The 16,877-nt window shown below is 37.1% G+C and overlaps 2 protein-coding genes across 5 annotated transcripts in view; one reads left to right on the plus strand and one right to left on the minus strand.

The window, feature by feature from the left end:
* CENPP (centromere protein P) overlaps positions 1 to 16,877 on the plus strand; it is a 178,526-nt gene that overhangs the window by 21,279 nt on the left and 140,370 nt on the right. The gene's annotated exons all lie outside the window — the stretch shown is intronic.
* Positions 1,356 to 14,097, minus strand: OGN (osteoglycin). 3 transcript variants are annotated; one of them, XM_060765915.2, is made up of 7 exons: positions 13,599 to 14,097; positions 12,838 to 13,048; positions 10,738 to 10,828; positions 7,786 to 7,944; positions 4,980 to 5,182; positions 4,126 to 4,221; positions 1,356 to 3,051 (listed from the first exon to the last, which is right to left on the minus strand). In XM_060765915.2, the coding sequence occupies exons 2-7, from the start codon at positions 13,021 to 13,023 to the stop codon at positions 2,878 to 2,880; spliced, it is 909 nt and encodes a 302-aa protein (XP_060621898.2). In that variant the 5' UTR covers positions 13,024 to 13,048; positions 13,599 to 14,097; the 3' UTR covers positions 1,356 to 2,877. The 3 variants fall into 3 exon arrangements, with proteins under 3 accessions (XP_060621898.2, XP_060621896.2, XP_060621897.2); XM_060765913.2 differs by having other exon boundaries at positions 12,838 to 13,057; positions 13,599 to 14,096; XM_060765914.2 differs by having other exon boundaries at positions 12,838 to 13,081; positions 13,599 to 14,096.

Below are 16,877 nucleotides of genomic sequence, written 5' to 3' on the forward strand. Positions count from 1 at the left end.
TGTTTATCAAGTGTTTTGATTGGCCAATGGGCAAATCAATAAAAAGTACTACTAAATAGTTACAATGGAAAGATGATTTGTGATAATCTCCAACTTATTCAACTATTTTCATACTACCACATGATTAGAGAAAATGTGTTTCCTTGTTTCAAACTGGAGTTGTTCTTTTCTGATCTTGGAGAGTTTTACATTATTACCCAGACCTCTTTAGAGCAGGCATAGGCAAACTTTTCCTGTATGCTGCAAGAAAAGGTCTGAAGAAAATAATTCTATAACTTCCAGCATCAATTTTATTTTTATACAAATATTGTAGTAAATATATGTGATGTGTATTCCAAGTGTGACTTTGAATTTGAGCTGATGGGGATTGTGCCAATTGCTTTACTACAATGGGCTTCCAATTCACGAATTCCCTCCATTTTTGGACTCATATTCCCAAACCATTTTTAATCCCAGTCAAGTATTGCCTAGCAGTAATATTAGCAATAGGCTAATCACTTTCCCACTGAAGCTGAGTATTTTAAAACAAAAATTAGTAGTAGGTCAAAGTCCTCAGTTTAAGTGGCAACCGCAGTTAAACCTAAGTGTGGTTAATATTGCTGCCAGCATAATACTATGGCACATTTTGAGTTCAGGAATTCAAGTTATGTTTGATGTGTGCAGTGTCAAGTGCTGTGTGCAGTTCTCCTTTTTATTCTCCGGTGATTAATTATGGATGACCACTAGCAATCTCTATGAGAGTTTTAGCATATCTGTCTTAATGATTCAATAGAAATCATATGGAATCTATAATCTCAGTCTGATGAAACACAATGAAGGAAGGAGAGATCTATAAAATATGTTGCTGATGGTCAGTGGAGTTGGGAAGAGTTTTCACAGCAGAAATTAAGAAAATGGTATAGAAGCCCCAGTGGCGCAGCAGGCTAAGCTGCTCAGCTGCTGAACTTGCTGACTGAAAGGTTGGTGGTTTGAATCTGGGGAGCAGGATGAGCTCCTGCTGTTAGGCCCAGCTTCTGCCAACCTAGCAATTCAAAAACATGCAAGTGTGAGTAGATCAATAGGTACTGCTCCGGCGGGAAGGTAATGGCACTCCATGCAGTCATGCCAGCCACATGACCTTGGAGCATCTATGGATAATGCCGACTCTTTGGCTTAGAAATGGAGGTGAGCACCACCCCCCAGAGTTGGACACGACCAGACTTAATGTCAAGGGGAAACCTTTACCTTTTTATAGAAGAGTTGTTGGCCTTTTCTTTATCCAACCGTTGCTGTGAACTTGTGTAAGAACACAATGTAAGGAGCAAGGCTTTTAGTCAGCCATGTAGGACAAAATGTTTACAAAGGAGCAGACAGGCGTAATCTACTTTTTCTTTATGGTGATTTTTTTAATTAAACACATAAGAGTTCTAGACATAGAAAACACGTGCAAACTAAAATCAAATAGAAATCTCTAAATGTTTCACATCATATAGATTCACCATGTAACTGAGGTCTGATACACAATACTGTTAAAATAACATGGGTACAGCAGAGTTTGATAGCTGTAAAATATTGCTCAATGCCAGTGGATAATGAAATCAGAAAATAATATATCTATCATAACCAAAAATGCTCAAAGAATAAGAGTAAGTGCAAATCAGAATTTAATGATACAGGTTCTTCTGAGGAAGCCTCCAGCTGAAACCCCCTCATCTTCTAAATTCACAATGTGGCTATTGGTATTTACTGATTCTGCATTTTGATATCTAACAGTTTGCAGAAGTTTCCTAAGCATTTGTATATAAAAATTCCTAATTACAATTATAAATTTGTTTCTAGTGGTTTGCTATTATCTTAGCATTATAGAGTTTGCAAAAGAACCAATGGAGTAATATGTCTGATCTGTTTAAGAAAAACTAAGAAAGATTCTAGACTTTCTTACGTTGCTTAATATCGTTATAGTATCCTGTAGTTTTTAATTATTTAAGCTAAGACTTCCTCACAGTAAGACAAGCTGATTATTTCTGAACTCTTTTAATCACTATAATCCACTTTTATTCTATCCCTTTAATGTATTCAAAAATATTAGGTTGAAATATAATACTTTGCATGTATTGTGTAGCTTTATACCAGTAGTAAAGTACCAAATCAAAATTAAACACAATACACTTTGGTTGCCTATATGTCCAGCTTTATATTTGTTTGCAAGATACTTGAAGCAGGATGGATAACCATTTAAGCCCTTAAAACTGAGAGGATAATCTCTCTTCACATAAGAGAAGAATTTGCATAGGCCTCCCTGGTCCCTATATGATGTAGTATTATTTTACTGTATTTCTATGTGTATGATTCCAACTCCACTGCCACAGCCCCTTTCACAGCATATAATCTCATGCCTAGTATAACTGTGCCTTCCAGGGCTATAGGAGCACAGTTTTGTCCATCCTTTCAACAATCACAGAAGTGTCACATTGTAGAATTACGGTGTGAAATGCTACTTTACTTTAGTTAGAAAGCCTTATTCTCCTCCTGCAGATCCTGTCCCATTTCTTCCATAGTGTGCGCAATTTGCTTCCTGCAACTTGACAAATTACATTGATTCCCTTTCATTCTTGAAATAGACAAAAGTTATCTTTATTCATTGAAAAATGGAGTGCCTCCTTTTGAATAACAATACCTTACTGGTTTTATGTTTGAGTGAAAAAAAAGCTCAGGCTTAGTAAATCAGAATGGCTTATTAATGCACTTTCACCAAGTGAAGGTGTAACTAAATACATTAAACTGCTAAAAGTTTTGTATATATGTGGAAAGATATTAACGTGGAAAGACATACTTAAACAGTGATACAATGGTAATATTTACCTCCTTGCTTTCACACTTTTTCTGTTTTGTTAGCAATTAAAAGTATGTACCTATAGGCAACATTCTCAAGCACATAAAAGCATCGGGGTACTTTCCCAAGATGACTGGGTTGCCTTCCATTCTTATTTCATCCATGCGCTGACGAACGTAGCGGGTTTGATTATTCCCTTTGCAGAAGGTTTCAGCTGTGATAGTAGTTATGTTGTTGTACTACAAAAAGCAAATGTGAAAGATATGAATACTCAATGCATATAAACAGATTGTTTGCTCACTTTTTGTTGAAATATTAATTAAATTTTTGGTATAGTACTAAAAGAATTTTTTACTGTAAATGCATATAGGATATGCTTTTTACAGACTCCTCTTACTAATATCTGACTCTTCAGTTGCTCTACCTAAAGATCTATATAACACTCTCCTAGAAGGACACGGACTTCTAAAATACTACTATCAGGAATTTCTTCATCAACCTGTTTTTTTTTTCATAAGCTGTAATTTACCAGGCACAAACATTTCTTACTTACCATGTTTCCCATATTTCCTTTATGTGAGTCTGCTTTACGCAGCATTTCTTTATTTTATTATGTTTTCCCCACAACAGAGCAATAAATAAACATAAGTGTAATTCGGTGACATTGTTATTTGGGCATTTTATTTATTTATTATTTATTTATTACTTGCACTTATTAACCGCTGCTCTCAGCCCTAGGGCGACTCGTGGCGGTGAACAACAACATAGAAAAGACAGTTTACAATAATCAGGACAGTACACAACATTCTACTACTACATAACATATACTTATACTAAAATCCGCTTCGTCATATCATGGGGTCATAATCAGTCTCATAGTCGTGGTCCATTCCGGTCATCATTTCCAATGATATAGCACTCAGTTGAAGGCCAACTCGAAAAGCCATGTTTTCAGGCTCTTACGAAAGGCCATAAGGGAGGGCGCCTGTCTAACTTCAGCAGGGAGGGCGTTCCACAGCCGGGGGGCTTAACTGAAATCTTCCAGGTGGGGGACAGAATTACATGCTGTTGTTAAATATATGCACCAGTTTTCCTCTATGACCCTTTATATAGCTATGATGTGAAGCACTATGGTAATCTTAAATGTGCTTTCATCATGTCCATTTTCACTTTAAATGGGCAGTCTTGCTTGATGCCAAGGTAACTATAACAGTGAATTAATAAACAGCCTTTTTTAACCCGCAAAGAAATATCTTAAAAGCAATTATTTGCAGTGTTCATCTTTGTACAATAGCAACAAAATATTTTGAGACCTGAAGATGCAGAATACGTAGGCTCTCTGGCAAGTTAGCAGGAACAGCCTCCAGTGCATTATGTGCTAAGTAAAGATATGACAGATTGTTCAGCTTCTGTAAGATGAGAGAGAAGAGAAAGAAAGGCTGATTAATTATCACACCAGCCTTTGACCAAGATTGAAATACATTTAATATTGCAATAGTGTAGGATCTATTCATAGGCATAATTCAGCTCAGTCGCTTAAAGATATATGTAAAGCTTTGTAGTTAGAGCCTCTGTTAAGAATATTTTAAAAGAAATCAGGACTTATTGATAAACCACCACAAAATGTTTTCCTTCAGCACTTGATCACATTGGGTAACACCAATCTGCTGGGTGCTTAAATATATTTGCATTAAAAAGAAATGTCTCAAAATTCTACTCTCCTGGAGTCTCCATGGTTTTGTTTAGTGTGATGTCTGAGTTTTGTTTGATTCTTCATCAACAAAGACAGATGCCAGAGAAGTCAGAATACCTGGTTTGAACATACTTAATTTAGCAGATAAACACTGCCTTTTGTTCTATGTCTTTTATGCAAATTTGGTGTATTAAGGCAACTACTCTGTGAATGTTCTGATTTCTTTTTGTTTTAAATATAAAGCAAAGTTATTTGCAAGTGAGGCCCCTTCCACACAGCTGAATAAAATCTCACATCTGCTTTGAAGTGGGATATATGACAGTGTGGATTCAGATACCCAATTCTGATATTGTGGATTATTCTGCCTTGATATTCTGGGTTATTTGGCTGTGTGGAAGGGCCGTAATTCTCACTGAAATCATTAGCATCGATTCTGAGGATTTAATTTTATAGTATTGTAATGATGTCTGTTACCTTGAAGGTATTTGCTTTAATTCCTCTGCTCTTAATTTTGTTGTTGTTTGCATTCAGTGAAGTTAGTTTGGGAGGCAAAACTGGAAGCTTGACAATCGCATTGTCTGCAAGCGAAAGTTCTTCTAATAATAGAAGCTTTGCAAAGGCCCCATCTTCAATTTCTTGAATTCTGTTTCCAGTCAAATCAATTCTTCTCAGGCTGGCTTTAAAGGAAATAATATTATATTGAACTTCATTGGTCTTTGCAGGAATCTGACTGCCAAATGCCATTGAAAGTGATGCTGCAGAATGAGCTGGACTTGAGCAGTACTCAATTCCAGATGTAGTTGTGACAGCATCTCAGCAATGTTCCACATTTCTAGCAGCAACACTGACTTTCAATATAAAACTCTTAAAGGCTATAATTTCACAAAACTATATAGAACAGTGGTTCCCAACCTTTTTTGACCAGGCACCACTTGATCAGGGACCACTTTGACCAGGGACCACTCTCCATCAGTAGTACCAAAAGGGTTACGAATCAGTTTTTGGTCAACTTTATATTCGGTTTGGTTATTTGGAATGTTGAATCAGAAAATTGCATTGGATAAACCAGATCAGCTCTAGTTTCTGATACAGAACATATGCCATCCAGTAGTCACCATCTGCTCGCCCATAGAAAACCATATTTAATAAGCCTCGACATTACAAGAGGGTTTCGCGAGACCAGTCACTCTCATTGCAATGGTGTAGTAATTGTGAGACCATGAACCATATTTTAATTCTTGTGGACTACAGGTTGGGAACCACTGATATAGAACAAGCTCTGGTTCTGGAACAGAACTTTTTAATACCAAGGTCCAAGCTTGACAGATATCTGCACCTAATTACAGGCTACTATAAACTTGTGGGGAGTGAGTTTCATGGTTTTCTTCTTAGTTGTATATATACATAACATAGAGCTTCCCTAAGCGCACTTGTGTTTTTTGCTGGTCTGATTTAGACTACAGTCCTGTCAAAATTCAACCGTATGAATTCTTATGTGTGAATAACAACAACATGCAAGAAAAGGTTGGCATGTATTTCACTCTTTAAGGGGTATGCTCATATTGATGATGTGAGAGAGAGCCTTCTCAGTGGCTGTCCCCCGTATCTGGAAATCTCTGCCCCTTCCCTGCTATCTTTCCACCGGAAGCCTAAACACATTGTATCAAGAGTGGGCTAGAGGGTGCTGCAATGTTTTAGACTGTACAATTTAATAGCTATTTGTCTATCTGTCCATCCATCCATCCGTCCATCCATCTAGAGTGGTATTTTGACTCAATTGCACTAATTAAATTTAATGTTAACATTTACTTTTAGTATGTTTTAATTATATTGCATTTTAAGTTGTGAACTTCCTTGAGTTTTTGTCTTGGGGGGAAAATAGAGTATAATATCTTCCTCCCCTTCCTCCTCCTCCTTGTCTGCCTTCTGAACATTATTCATAGGTAATGCCATGCTGTTTATTGGGGCAGAAAGCACCACTGTTGAATCAACTGCCTGGTTATATTTTCATCAATATACAAGTGAATGCACTATTAATTCTGAAGGATTTCTTGGGTTTTTCTGTATATATGCATTTAACACAACATCCTATCCTAAGGGAGGCAGAAACAGAGGGTGATCAGTATTGTTGGTTGTAGGATATAGTTATATAAAAAATTAATTTTTTTAAAAATTGCTCATATCAACAGAATTTACAAACAGGTATTTGTTTTTAATAAAGAAAGATACCCATAATTAGAATCTACATAGCTCTTTTTGAGAGTGTTTTTATAATTTGATCTCTAGTACAGATTAGGTGTCCCTTATCCAAACCTCTAAAGTATGATATATGCCTCAAAATAATCCACCTGGATGGCTAAAACTGTGACCACTTTGTTTTCTGATCTTTCAGAGCATACCAACTTAGTTTCATAAACAAAATTATTAAAATATTATGTATAAAATTACGTTTAGGCTATGTATATAAAATGTGTAAGGAACACAAAAGAGTTTAGAGTTTAGACTTGGATCCCATGTCCAAAATATTGCATTATGTATATCCAAATATTCCCAAATCTGAAAGAAATGGAAACCCAAAGCACTTTTTGTCCCAAGCATTTCAGACAGGCTATTCAACCTGTACAGACTGGTAATGTTGGATTAGTACTCTAGGAGAGCATGGTTTGAATCCATGCTCTGCCATGGAAACCCACACTATTATCTTTGTATAAGAGGAAAGCAATGGCAAAGAAATTTTGCCAAAAGAGCCCAATGATAAAATCACATAAGTCAGAATCAACTTCAAGACATAAGATAACAAATTACCAAAACAGGTAATGGCAATTAAGTTTCTCAGAATAAGGTATAATTTATCTTCTGTAAGAGTATATAGTACTAAAAATGTATGTACTCAAATGATGCTAATGTGTACTTGAGTCACGTTTGGGCTGAGAAAGGTGGTATACAAATACCGCTAATGTGTACTTGAGATGCCTTGAGTTGCCTTCGGGCTGAGAAAAGCGGTATACAAATACCACAAATAAATAAATAAATAAATAAATAAATAATACAGATATATAAACCCCTTTGCCTAGTTCCAACAGACCTCACTACCTCTGAGGATGCTTGCCATAGATGCAGGCGAAACGTCAGGAGAGAATGCCTCTAGACCATGGCCATATAGCCCGAAAAAACCTACAACAACCCAGTGATTCCGGCCATGAAAGCCTTCGACAATACTTTTAAACTTTACCAAAGCCCTATTTTCTAATTAATGAATATAATTTTAACATATACTTACGAATATCAGCAAAGTCAGAGACTTTCACTTTCTTTATTTTGTTGAACCGTGCATAAAGGTAACCTGTTTCCTTTGGTAGAGCTGGGATGCTTTCAGTTTCTGTTTCTTCACAGTATACTGAACCACTTAAGCAAACACACAGCAGACAAGTAGCCAAATCTGAAAGCATTAAAATTGTTTTCTATTTAAGTAGAAAATTGAAAGGTTATGTAAATAAATAGAAGGCGGGAATACTCAGTCCTAGTAACAATGGATGAGAAACTAGTGGTTCCAACTATTGTGGAACCAGAAATGGTACCACAATGGGTCCCTGAAGGATATCTAAATATGCTGCTAATACTGGATCATCATACGCACTTCTTAGAGCTCTATAAATTCTACAGCATCAGTGCATTCAGCATGAGCTTTTGGATTAACAAAGAGATGCTAGACCAGTGTTCTCAACCTGTGGGTCCCCAGGTGTTTTGGCGTACAACTCTCAGAAATCCCAGTCAGTTTACCAGCTGTTAGGATTTCTGGGAGTTGAAGGCCAAAACATCCAGGGACCCACAGGTTGAGAACCACAGCACTAGACCAAGCTGAAGTCCTGCCCCTTTAAAGTTTCTTATTTTCTAGAAAGGGCTAAAATCTGATAGGGTGTTTTTGGATTGAAAATAAAAACCTTTAGCTGGGTTTCCTTCTTGTTGTTTGCTTGGAACAGCATCTAGTCTATCTTGGTGCTACTTCAGGTCCTGGTTCAGACACAAATGTGATGGGAAATGTTTCTAGACTATGGTTTCCATTACTTCTCACTAGTTTATGCTGACTTAGGGCTGGTGGGAGTTCCAGGCCAACAATATGTTGAAGATTAAACTATTCCCATCTCTGCTCTAAATATGGTAACTGTGTTATCTGTTCAAATATCTACTGTCAGAGAAGATTATATGTACAACCTAAATTTGGAAGGTCCCATTTTAAACCTACTAGGTAACACTGGCTAGTTTGGCTTCATCTGCTCTTTTAAGTTTGTAGGCTACCAAAATGTAGAAACGAAGTAGAGCTGGGTTTAGAAAAAGGCAGAAGAACAAGAGACCAAATTGCCAATATCCGCTGGATAATGGAGAAAGGCAGGGAGTTTCAGAAAAGCATCTATTTCTGTTTCATTGACTATTCCAAAGCCTTGGACTGTGCGGATAATAATAAATTGTGGCAAGTTCTTGGTGGTATGGGCATACCAAATCACCGTGTCTCTCTCCCAAGGAATCTGTATAAGGACCAAGTAGCAACAGTAAGAACTGACCATGGAACAACAGACTAGTTCGAGTTTGGGAAAGGTCTACGACAGGGTTGTATACTCTCACCCAACGTATTCAACTTTTATGCAGAACACATCGTGCGATGTGTGAGGCTTGATGAATGCAAGGCTGGGGTAAAAATTGCTGGAAGAAAAATTAACAACTTTAGATATGCAGATGATACCACTTTGATGGCCGAAAGCGAGGAGGAGCCTTCTAATCAAGGTGGAAGAAGAAAGTGCAAAAGCTGGGTTGCAGCTAAACATCAAAAAAACCAAAATTATGGCAACAAGAATGATTGATGACTGGCAAATAGAGGGAGAAAACGTGGAGGCAGTGACAGACTTTGTATTTCTAGGTGCAAAGATTACTGCAGACACAGACTGCAGCCAGGAAATCAGAAGATACTTACTTCTTGGTGGGAGAGCAATGTCCAATCTCGATAAAATAGTGAAGAGTAGAGACATCTCACTGGCAACAAAAATCCGCATAGTAAAAGCAATTGTATTCCCCATAGTCACCTACGGATGTGAGAGCTGGACCATAGGGAAGGCTGAGCGAAGGAAGATAGATGCTTTTGAACTTTGGTGCTGGAGGAAAGTTCTGAGAGTGCCTTGGACTGCCAGAAGATCTAACCAGTCCATACTTCAGGAAATAAAGCCCGACTGCTCATTGGAGGAAAGGGTATTAGAGACAAGGATGGAGTATTTTGGCCACATAATGAGAAAACAGGAAAGCTGAGAGAAGACAAATATGCTGGGGAAAATGAAAGGAAAAAGGAAGATGGCCGACCAAAGGCAAGATGGATGGATGGCATCCTTAAAGTGACTAGCTTGACCTTGAAGGAGCTGGGGTGGTGACGGCTGACAGGGAGCTCTGGCATGGGCTGGTCCATGAGGTCACGAAGAGTCAGAAGCAACTGAACAAATTAACAACAACAAAATAGAGTTGAGACTCATTCACACTTGTAAGGGAGACCATCAATCAATAACAGTTGCTGTATGTTGCATCCTCCACAGAGGGAGGTTAGGGGAAAACCTATATAAATCTTTCCAAGAAAATGCAATGACAGGGTTACTATTAATTGGAATTGCCTTGCAGATACATAACAGGAAATGAACATTAATATCCAACTTTGCCATTATAAACATTTCTTCTTTTTGCCTTACCCACACCTTTATCATGGACTCATAGAATGAAAGAATCTAAGAGTTGGAAGACACTTCACATGGCTATCATGTCCCCTCTCAACCTTCATCTAACACCAAAACCTGACTACAAGAGGGATGGAAAGGTATAGCTCCGCCTTCTTCCTCATGCAGCCCAGGTATTATTTCTAACTGAAAAACTGAACTCAATAATAATAATAATAATAATAATAATAATAATAATAATTTTATATTCTATCGTATCTTGATATTCTTGATATTCAGAATCTTGAAGGGTGAACTTGAAGGCTTTAAATACTTACATAAGTTAGCAGTCCTTTCCCTGGTGAGATGTACTGAGTATAGTTGAGAGTAGGAGATGAGGAAGACAGGTTTACAACCTGTCCACTTAGACAATATTATTATTTGTTCCAGACAAGCAAAAATAATTGAATAACAGTGTACATATACATATTGTTTTATAACTTGAGGATACTTTTGTTACATAATTTATTATGATAAATACGTACCTGTAAAATTTGTTGAGCTCTCTCCTGTTCCATCTTCATCTCCTTGCATTTGTAGTACATCTTCATTGAAAACAACTATATCATTGTTTTCCTTTTACATGTGAAGTTATAAAAACACATACGGTAACAGCAGATTAATATTCAGTAAAAGTGGTACTAAAACTTTTACAAGCCAATAAAGGCACATTGTCTGAAAAATTTCTTGGAGTGTTTGAAACAGCATGTGAAAATATTTTATAAGCTATCAGAAGTGCTTACTGAATGATGTAAGCCCTCGTGGGCCATTTGACCCTGACAACCGATAAATATTAAATGGAAGCTATTACAAAATAACAAATTTGTTTCCCCAGATTAATACAAATTTTTCTGATTTTTCAGATTAATTTGCTGTGATGTTTACATTGAGGAATTGTAGTCTGTACTTTTCTTGTAACAAGGATCAAACCATAGTTTGCCATCCTGATTTTTTTTAGGAAGGAGTAAACCACATTTAGGAAGTTGTGGCCATGTGGAAATGACTGTTGGTGCTTAAGCAGCTTAACACATAAATACTTGTATTTTTCCCCCTGCCAACAGCATTTTAGCTGAGGCGGTTAGTGGGATGAAAGATATTTTGTTTTATAATAGTAACTATCCTATTATATAAATGATGTTTAAAATATGGTGAACTGCAGATCATTGTCTTATTAAATCAAATCTACCAGTACAAAACAGAGTTGTTCATGATTTGAGAAAAGTTGCACTTTGCACCAAACAGCTACTCCCAAGGAAATAATAATTAAGAACTTCATGCATTAAATACATATTTTTAATAATTACATTACTGTAATTACAGTGGTACATTTAAAAATACTGCTGGAAATATATATCATTTTCTCACATGCTATATATTCTTATTACAGAGAGCTCAAAGTTTGAGGGCTTGAATGTTGTTTTGTTGTTTGTGATTGAATATGACCTGCCTCAACCTCACAATTGTGAAACGTATTATTTCTTTCTGATATTGGCTCTGTATGTTGTTATGAGGTGTGGATGCATCTTAGATTTTCTTTGTGTTTGTCTGTTTTACATTCTAAGCAGTAGCATTCTAAATATTAGTGACCAGGGAATTATACTTCATGATATAATATAGTGTTAATTCTAATAATTAATAAAGTAGGGTACTGACAAGACTCATTGTTTGTATAGTTCTTTGCCTTAGTCTGAATATTTGAAACAGTTCATTACAGTAGTACTTTTTATCACATAAATAATTCTAGAGTGCTATTTTATAGAGAAATCTTAGGGTCGAGAAATGTTATAGGTGCACTGACCTCCCATTTATGTAGAACGAGGTGGAAAGGAATTAAAAAGGCTCATGCATTGGTCTGATCTTTGCCTGCTCTATGAAATCCACGTCTCCTCCCTTTCCACAGCCACACCCCCAGGACACTGCCTCTCTTCCCCCATCTGAGGTTCAATTTCCAATCTAAGGGGAGGGGCCACTGTCATGTTTAATCAAAGACTGGGAGGTCTAGGAATGTGTGGAGATCCACTATTTGGCCCTTTGCAGAGATTCCCAGATCCATAGTATAACTTATTTTTATCATAATTGCCTATGCAAAATCGTTTTGGCTTACAAATCGGGTGTGGTGGGGTGCTCCTATTGTTTGGCAAGATCACAAAATAAGTTCATGATGACAGATTTCCAAGATTTGTCAGTACATGCTTGATCAAAGGAAAGCACTGTCCTTTTCTCTCTGCAAGCTCAGAATGAACACTATGATAATACAGCACATCCTTGGATAATTAAAGTGTGTGCAAATAATTTAGGAATGTAATAGTAATTGATAATGATGATATGCTAATCCAAATATATAATCTGTGACCCAGATGGCACTTCATATTATACCTTCCTATGAGCTCAAAGACTTTTGTATTATGATATAGGACCCAAACACCTCAAATTTTATAATTATTTCCAGTTTGAATGACTTTAGATATTTTTTATTTTTTTAAACTTTTTCTATTTTTACTCATTGAACATACACACATGCATAAATGGCTAATACAGGCATTTGCATAATGAAAAAAAAGGTAAAATAAGAACGTATAAACTACCTTATATTTTACTGCATCCTGTGGCTTTTCTTCATAATCTTCCTTAAATAATATGTCTTCATAACCTTGCTTGAATACTGTATCTTCATAAAATGGAGCTATATTTTGTTGTGGTGGTGGTGGTGCTAGCTTCACCAAAGGCATAAAAAAATAGAAGAGGAGACAAAACTTCTGCAAAGTCTTCATTTCACCAGATCAGGGATGTATTGAGCTGAAAATACTAAGGAAAATGATTTCTTTGTGACTGGAAATTTAAAAAAAAGCAAACTGTCAAAACAATATTTAAAGCCTAGAAAACTAGTTGGCAAAGCGCTTCTAATGCTCAAGGAACATGGAAATATTATTTAACTCCTTGTGTTCTTTTTTTAAGTGCTGCTAAAGTTTTAAAAAACTGGTAATGTACAATGTGCTAAAAAAATCAAGAACAATATGCTATTGTTTTTAAATATTGCTTTTTCTTTGAGTTTCACTGCCAGTTAGAAATAGCTTCAAAAGATAGTTTGAGATCTAGCAAGTACAGTGAAGAAATAGTTAAAATGGAAAAGGGCTGAGCCCAGCCTGGAGTGAAAAGATTATTTTTCATTGTCTTCAAAACTATTTTGTTTCGCAAAATAGGCTTTGAAATATATAACACAGAAGAAAAAACACATATGATGGAATAAAAACACAAAATTACATAATATATGATCAAAGAACTATATAATCAAAATGCCTTTACATTTGCCATGTATTAAGGTAATTTCTTTTAAAATATCACCTACCTTTTTGCTGACTGAGCTTTCTTTTTTGGCTGTGTTCAGTTTTCCTTTCTGTGCATTAATTCCAAATGGTCAGGAAAAAGTGATGGAATATTTTCAACAGAATGAAATGATAGTGCTACAATAATGATCAATCTTTATACACTTTCTGTGGAGTAAAGGAGGCTTTGTCAGCCTGCAGTTTAGTGTAAAAAATAATCCAAAATGATAAATCAACGAATATATTTGAAAGAGATCCAGCTTAATATGTTCATCTAGTTGCTATTATCGTTTTAAAAATATAGTGAACCAGCTGCAGTTTCTTGCCATAAAGGCTTAAGCAAAGTCATGTGCTTTTCATTTAGTTTTGCGTTTAATGGGAAACAAAGAAACTGACTTCCGTTTCAGATGAAACAGTACATTCCACTTTTTGTGCAGTAAATGATTGTGACTCAAGATACACACAGAAGAAACCCAAGGTTTCCATTTGCAGCATAATTAATTGAACATGAATTGATGGACACTTTTCTCATTGATCATGCAGAGTTCTTTTATCAGCACTGTTAGGGTTAAGTTTTGGAGGGCTGACTAACATTCCAGCCTGAACAGCTCATTATAGAAAATCCTGAGATGCATATTTATTGAAAGTGCAACTTGTGACAGAAGGAGGTTTGCATATGTAGAGTTTTAATTATTAAAATATTGTAGAACTTTATGGCCCGAACAAAAGCATATTTCCAGTATTGCATACCAGTTTAGCGTTCTCTTTGTCTTATGCGTAGGTAGTGAAGATGAAAAGGGTCTACTTGCATAAACAATGAGCATTGTTGGAAGAATACAGCTGTTTAGATGACTTATGATTGTCTGACATGGTTATTTTTAGCTACGCCATCAAACAAAAGATGTATCAGCTAAAAATATTGAAGTGTATAGAATTTCTTTAAAGCTCAAAGTAATCATGTAGTAGAATGTTTATTGCCCTCAAAATGCCAGAGTGTAGAAAACAGCTGTTTGCTCTGGAACTCCTTCTCAGTTGGTGTCAGTTACTTTGGCTTGGGATATCTGCTAGTGTACAATCTGTGCTTATAGTTTTGAAACCTGATATACCTTGAACACAACAGTTTTCCTTGACTGCACTGTAGAGATAGAGAATAACTGGTTTAATGTGCAATATTATAATAGCTAAATCACATACACAAATGTTTCTGAACTATTGATATAGTGTTTGGGTTGTGAAATTAATGCCATATTTACTCAAGTGTAATGCGCCATCAAATTTAATTAACACCTCAATTTTGTAGATGCACATTACAAAAAATGGATTTGCGCTTGAATGTAATGCGCAGAACAACGCAGGCATAGCACATCAGGGAGGCCGGTAGTCATTTGGGAAGTCATGTCTCTCTATCAAGCCAAGACTGGCAAACTCCTCAACCTCACAATGGCCTCATTGAAGACCTCATTAATGAGGCCAGTTGGCCAGGTGGGTTTATGTCTGTGAGTCTAATGTGCCATTGCATGTAATGTGCATTTCACTTTTGGCAATGTAATCTAGCCAAAAAAGGTGAGCATTAGATTTGAGTCAATATGATACATGAAAAGGCATTTTTAGTTCTCAGGAAGCGGCTTGTTTCAATCCTTTGCCTTATCTTTTCTTTCCATTCATTGGTTAATTCTGAGGGGTTCTCTCCATTTCAAAAATGCTGTTCCTATCATTCAACATAACATATGGGAAGCAGAAAATAAGCAGGATGGTTTTATTTAGAGCAGTGCTCACACAATGGTTATTTGTGAATCCCTCCTGTTACTGCAGAGCTTTTAATAACCTAGTCCGCTGAACACAGGTATTGTGTATACCAAGTACTACTTAACTGTGGAAATCCATGGACTGGTGTTCATCCACAAATCATTAGTTTCCAGTCTGCAGCATGTTTCCAGGAAATAAGCACAGTTATAACGGATGGGAAAAAAACATGGTACTGATATGGAAGGTGGCAGCATGATGGAGGTCAATGGTACCAATCCCTGACATAATAATAATAATAATAATAATAATAATAATAATAATAATAGTTTGATTCTGTAGCCCAGTTGTTGATGGATGTCCAGAATCAGCAGCATCCACTGCGGTCCTTTTTATCCTGGGTGTCGACCGAGCCAGTATAGACTTTGTTTTGGTTTGTTTCTCCATAATGCAAATTGATTAGGTGCTCTTAGTTCCACTCCTCAGCTTGAGACCTCTTTGACTTGGTTGAACCTGCTGGTAGTTAGACTACTGCCAGCACAGCTCTCAGCATCCTTGGAGCAGTTAAGCACCCAACCATGACAAGGTGGCAGTCCTAGACGCTTGGGAAGTGTTCAACTTGTGATTTTGTGATATGAAATCCAGCATATAGATCTCGTTTGCTGTGACATACTGTGTTTTTGTGTCAATGATAATAATATATTTATTTATACCCTGGGGGGGGGGGGAGATAAATTTATTTATTTATTATTTATTTATTATTTGCACTTGTTAACCGCCACTCTCAGCCCGGAGGCGACTCGTGGCGGTGTACAGAACATAGAACATAAAGACAACAGTTACAGTAAATCGGGATCATAACACACATCTTACTAACACACAGCAATTAAACTAAAAATCCGCTTCGTCTTGTTTGGGTCATAATCAGTCTCATCGTCATAGTCCATTCCGGTGGTCATTCCAAACATAGCACTTAATTAAAGGCCTTTTCGAAGAGCCAGGTTTTCAGGCCCTTACGGAAGGCCATGAGGGAGGGCGCCTGTCTAATTTCAACAGGGAGGGAGTTCCAGAGCCGGGGGGCTACCACCGAGAAGGCCCGTTCTCTAGTCCCCGCCAAACGTGCCTGTGAGGCAGGCGGGACCGAGAGAAGGGCCTCCCCGGATGATCTCAAGGTCCTCGTGCGCTGGTAGGCCAAGATGCGGTACTCAAGGTATTTTGGGCCGGAACCGTTTAGGGCTTTGTAGGTTAGCACCAGCACCTTGAATTGGGCCCGGTAGCTGATCGGCAGCCAGTGGAGCTGGGACAGCAAGGGCGTTGTATGCTCCCTGCGTCCCGCTCCGGTTAACAACATGGCTGCCGCGCGCTGGACTAGCTGGATAAAGCATATTGTGGGAATAATTGCCTGTGGCCTGTATCAGAAACTCTACTGTGTGTGTTTTTTGTGTGTGTGTGTGTGTGTCGTGTCAGAAGAAAAGAGAGAAGGAAGGATGGAAGCAAAGAGCAAAGGAAGGGAGGAAGGTAAGAGGTAGAGAAAGAAGAAAGGAGAGAAAGAAAGTAAA

The sequence above is a fragment of the Anolis sagrei genome, chromosome 2 (genome assembly GCF_037176765.1).
Source record: "Anolis sagrei isolate rAnoSag1 chromosome 2, rAnoSag1.mat, whole genome shotgun sequence".
Classification (NCBI taxonomy): domain Eukaryota; kingdom Metazoa; phylum Chordata; class Lepidosauria; order Squamata; family Dactyloidae; genus Anolis; species Anolis sagrei.

What these genes read in the sequence shown, in the direction of transcription:
- OGN (XM_060765915.2), bottom strand. Translation starts at nt 13,023, where the DNA reads ATGAAGACTTTGCAGAAGTTTTGTCTCCTCTTCTATTTTTTTATGCCT. An exon ending in GAGCTCAACAAATTTTACAG is followed by an intron (nt 7,945 to 10,737) that starts GTACGTATTTAT and finishes TAATGCTTTCAG; the next exon opens with ATTTGGCTACTTGTCTGCTG. An exon ending in CTCTGACTTTGCTGATATTC is followed by an intron (nt 5,183 to 7,785) that starts GTAAGTATATGT and finishes TTTCCTTTAAAG; the next exon opens with CCAGCCTGAGAAGAATTGAT.